The following is a 4,817-nucleotide window of genomic DNA, read 5'->3' on the forward strand; positions in this document are numbered from 1 at the left end:
ATTCTCTGAGACAGCTTCCCTCATCAGTTATTCTCTGTGGGCCTTGTATCCATTTCATAGTGGTTATTCCCATTAGTCACCTGCATGGACCACATCTGAAATGGGTAGTGCGGAAACAGGGGAAAGAAGGGATGGAAAGTTGTTTCTATTATTGAAAAATCAAGGTGTCTTTAGTTTTGGCATATCGTATCAATTTCCTCAAAAACTTATTAGACATCTAATGTATTTCATTCCTCCAACCATTCTGTGTTCTAGAGACCACACTCAGGTCCTTTCCTAGAAGTAATTTTCTGGCTTGATTTATTTTGCTGCCTTTTCCTCTGAACATAATAGAGCTACCACTGGAACTCCTTGGCACACAGATGGGCAGACTATAAATTTTCTCTCTTTTCTATGTTGCTACAGTCAAATGGAAGTGGATGCAAACTTCAAAGCCATGTAAAATCTCATCTCTTCCTCTTTGGGGATTACAACTGGTGAGCCTTCTAGTTCAACAAGTTTTTGAATATCTTGGCTACATTTTTCTTTCCATTTTTTTCATTTCTGGTTTGCAAACCAGACAACTATTTTCTGAACATATGTGTATCAAAATACCCTGATCAATACAACAAATAACCAACATATGCTCAACCTTGCAAGTCATTTTTCAAACTATTTGCCATTGAATAACATGTATCATCACATTTATGGTCTTCAATATCAGCTTCTTTGCCAACCACCTGCAGATTTCTAAGCTAAGGCTACATTTCTAAGATTTGTTACAGTAGCATCCCATCTCAGAAAACTAATTTTTGTGTTAGGTTGAATAACACTAGCTACAGTAGGAACAGATCCCAAATATCAGGTTTTTTTTTTTTTTTCATTCATGTCATAGTCTAATGAGGATTGAGCAGTAATTTGGGTATCTTTTTCCATCTACAGTTCTATCTTTATAGAGTCCTTTACTTCTAGGTTTGTGAATGAAGACTGTAGAAAGAGAAAGATTGAATCTATCTTGTGTATAGGTACAGAATGATTTGATTTGAAGACTTGGTTACATTTAAGAATAATGTTATTTTTAGTGTGTGTGTGTGCTTGTGTGTGTTTGATCTGAATGAACTATTTGACTTGTGGACTCTTAGGGCCACAAGAAGAAATAACAAAGATTACCTTTTTCCTCAGCTCAATTTCACAGCTAAGCACTTAGACACTAAGCTGCCTAGCAATAGTGACTTTGTAAATCTCAATGGACACTGTAAACCTCAAATTTCTTCAAAGGTGGGATCAAGATAATCAGGAAAGCAATTTCAGATGTGAAAAAATATATAAGGTGGTACACATGGGGAGGAGGCAGCACCTTACCTGGTAAGTACCCCTTATATTTACCTTTCTTTGGTACTACCCATCTTTTAAGAACTACTATAACCTTATGCAGACTATTTCATTAATTTCCAAAAGCCCTTTATCAGCAATAGCATCTAAAAAATATGGCTAAATTAGAAAAGGAAAAAAAAAACAGAATATGAAAGTACAGTACAGTGTTAAGAAACTTCTTGTTTGAAACAGAAGCTATTTCTGAGCTACTGTCCTTCTGGAGCTAATATCGTGGTGAGGGTAACAGAGGTGCTGGTAACGGTGGTGATAATGCAGACAATGAGGACCTGGACAGGGAAATTTGGCATGCTGCAGTCCATGGGGTCACAAAGAGTCTGACACGACTGAGTGACTGCACTGAACTGAACCGAACTGTCTTCCAAGTGCTATTTATGAGTCTGGCATGTCCCAACTAAATTATAGACCTTCATTGGATATTGATTCCTCAGAAATTTGGAATGAAAATACAATTTTCCCTACATTTTACTAAAGGGACTGAAAACCTGGAGAGATAAATATTTGATCCTCAAACCATCAAGTGATAATTAAGGATACAACATGGAATTGAAATTATGTAGAAGCATTCCCTGGTAAGACTCAAAATTTAGACAACGCTGATTGTGAGAGCTTGAACCTTGGCATCAAAGGATAGAAAGAAAACAAGATGATGATATGGTATTACTAAAAACTTTTGAAAAGAAAACATTTTTGCCATCACACAAAGGAACTGTGGTTTATTCATGAAGAGGAGGATAAACAACAGTTGACCAGCTGGTAGAAACCCCTGCCCAGGTGACAGACAGACCCAAGAGAGGGAGGGAATCCTCTGATGGTGCCCAGGAGAAAAGCTGCTGCTCTTCCATCTGAAGCTCTGTGATGCTTTCCCAGCTGTCCTCCCAGAGGAGAGCAGAACAGCAGCCTCAGGAAGGAAACCTCTGGTTGTCAGGAATCATTACAGGCATACTGCAGGCTGAAGGAAGGAGAAGCTTCTTCTATATCCATGATAGGCTTTAAAGGGAAGATGAAGGTGGAGCTGTGGAGCATGGTGAGTCAGTTGTCCTCATCCTTTCCTGATCCAGATACAAGCTGATGCTTCTACTTGCTTTTGGGTGGGCACTTCTGCTGGCATTGTTGGGGAGGTGGCACAGGAGGGCATTTCTGCTGGCACTTTGGAGGTGGGCATGGCTCAGGACACTTTGGAGGTGGGCAAGGCTCAGGGCACTTGGGAGGGCACACTACTGGAGGGGGCTGGCAGGGCTGCTTGCACTGCTGCTGCTGATAAGACATCTTTCTGGAGTCTCAGAATCTGGAAGAAATTACATGACAGTGTTCACAAGAAGGAACTGCTACAGGGAGAAAAGTCTGAGCTTGTTTAATAACATAGGATAGAATCTTTGCAGTCCCTAAGAATGTGCCTTGATCTCTTTAATCCCTTTCAATGAAATTCTGGCCTCTCTCTCCCTCTTTAACAAATTGTATTATTGGCTCAGAGAAAATCTTTACTTTTACATAAAACTTAAAAAAAATGTTTTTCAATGAACCAATCAATGTTGTTCGGTTCTGTTTTTTCTGGAAATAGCATCTTCAAGAAAGGCCATCATAAGTTCCAAAATCCTAGGTAAGCTCACAAGCAATTCTCATCATCATTATCTATTATGAGATCCCAGAAGTATCACTTGTGTACAGAGCAAAAGGTCACCAGGAAGGATACAAGGGCCCCACACCTTCTAAGATAAATGCCTCTTAAATAACAGCAGAAGGTCACAAGGAAGACAAAAAGAGGTAAAGAACTTCATTCTTTACCTCTTCTTGTCACAGATTTTGTTGCAATCTCTTCAATAAAGGAATTCAAACTCTGTCCCAGAAACTTAATAAATACTCTATATCACTGCGTTCATATTCCAAGCTCTCATCCACTAAGGAGCATTAAAGTCATGACAATAACTCTGCACACACCAAATTTGCTATAGCCAGAATTAATTCATAAGTAAAGAGCCAAAGAATAGAGTTGAACTGAAGAATCAGACTCACCAGGTTCTCCAAAATCTATCTGGACTTGAGTAGCAGGAGGATGGCAGTGATGCAGCAGAGGGCCTTTTTATAGGGACTTGCTGCCCCACCCAGGAGGAAGCAGAGCTGCCAAAACAGGCCTGATTCAGTCATTTCCCAACCAAAATGCAAATCCATCCATAAGTGGCTTGATGGGGACTCCAGAAAGAGGAAATGTTCTGCTCCAAGATCTCCTCCCTGGATTATCTTTCCATGACACACAGCATCCTTGTTTTAAGCTCTTAGTTTCAGGGATTTATGACAGTGGGAGGATTTGTTTGGGTTCTTTAACTTGGAGTCAAAGCCTCCTTTCTTGATTGGAGAAGATTCCTCCTTGATACCTTTCACCTTCCATGAATTATAAAAGTGCCTGTCTTGTTCCCCTTGAACTGGGTGCCATTTTGTTGTACATACTGGGTTGAAAAGAGCCTGGCTATCTAGTGACACCTTTCTCTTTACCTCAAGTCCTTCTTATAATGCTTTTCCCTTTGATCCATGACCTGCTAATCCGTCTCCTTTCTTCTTCCAAAATGGACCGAGGGCAGGTTGCAGATCATCTCTCCAGCCTTCCCATCATAATACTTGGATATGTTCAGTAAAGTGGTGCCCTCTAGGATCCTCCTTTCACTGCTTTTCTCCCTCAGATAAAAGACATCAAGCTGTTTATTGCAGCCTTTAGAAATCTGTTTCACCTTGGGTCCCAGGGAATTCACTAAGAGTTTAGCATCATCTACTGTAATTCAGTTTTGGCCGCAGCCCAGACTCTAGACCAACAACAGAAAGCAAGCTTTTTGCACATAACTCTCCAACATAATGTACCACTTACTTCTACATAATTTCTCCCAGCTGTCCTCTTTGTACTATGTCACTGTATGAAAAAAATCTCAGAGCATTGTTCAAATTTTCTGACATGCTTCTCCTTTGAAATATCGAAAGGCCCAATCTGGTAAATATTGCCATAAAACAACTATTTTTTAGTGAAAGTTGAAATCATGAGCCATTCAGTCTTTGAAGTTAATTCCCATTCATATACAACTTCTCAAGTCATTAATAAGGATTTCACTGTAATTTAAACCATTTTTTTAGATTTACCATACTGATTACATGGAATATATGTTAGATAAATCTCTTTCCTGGTCACTTCCTTCATAAAATTTGTCAGTGTGCTGGAAAGAATCATAGTTAATTTATGAGTCATCTTGACTGGCGCAGGGTGCCCAGATAATTGGTCAAATGTTATTCTATGTGTTTCTCTAAGGATGTTTTTGAATGAGATGGGCTTCCCTAGTGGCTCAGTGGTAAAGTATCTGCCTAAAAAGCAGGAGATGCCAGTTGGATCACTGGATGTGGAAAATCCCCTGGATAAGGAAATGGCAACCCACTCAGTATCTTTGCCCGGAGAATCCCACAGAAAG

The 4,817-nt window shown here is 39.8% G+C and overlaps 1 protein-coding gene across 1 annotated transcript; it reads right to left on the minus strand.

The window, feature by feature from the left end:
• Positions 1–2,058: 2,058 nt before the first annotated feature.
• On the minus strand, positions 2,059–3,512 carry LOC122435022 (small proline-rich protein 2I-like). Its single transcript, XM_043458864.1, has 2 exons — positions 3,385–3,512; positions 2,059–2,659 (listed from the first exon to the last, which is right to left on the minus strand). The coding sequence occupies exon 2, from the start codon at positions 2,638–2,640 to the stop codon at positions 2,449–2,451; it is 192 nt and encodes a 63-aa protein (XP_043314799.1). The 5' UTR covers positions 2,641–2,659; positions 3,385–3,512; the 3' UTR covers positions 2,059–2,448.
• Between the last annotated feature and the right edge of the window lie 1,305 nt (positions 3,513–4,817).

The sequence above is a fragment of the Cervus canadensis genome, chromosome 2 (assembly GCF_019320065.1).
Source record: "Cervus canadensis isolate Bull #8, Minnesota chromosome 2, ASM1932006v1, whole genome shotgun sequence".
NCBI classification, from domain to species: domain Eukaryota; kingdom Metazoa; phylum Chordata; class Mammalia; order Artiodactyla; family Cervidae; genus Cervus; species Cervus canadensis.

What these genes read in the sequence shown, in the direction of transcription:
- LOC122435022 (XM_043458864.1), bottom strand. Translation starts at nt 2,640, where the DNA reads ATGTCTTATCAGCAGCAGCAGTGCAAGCAGCCCTGCCAGCCCCCTCCA.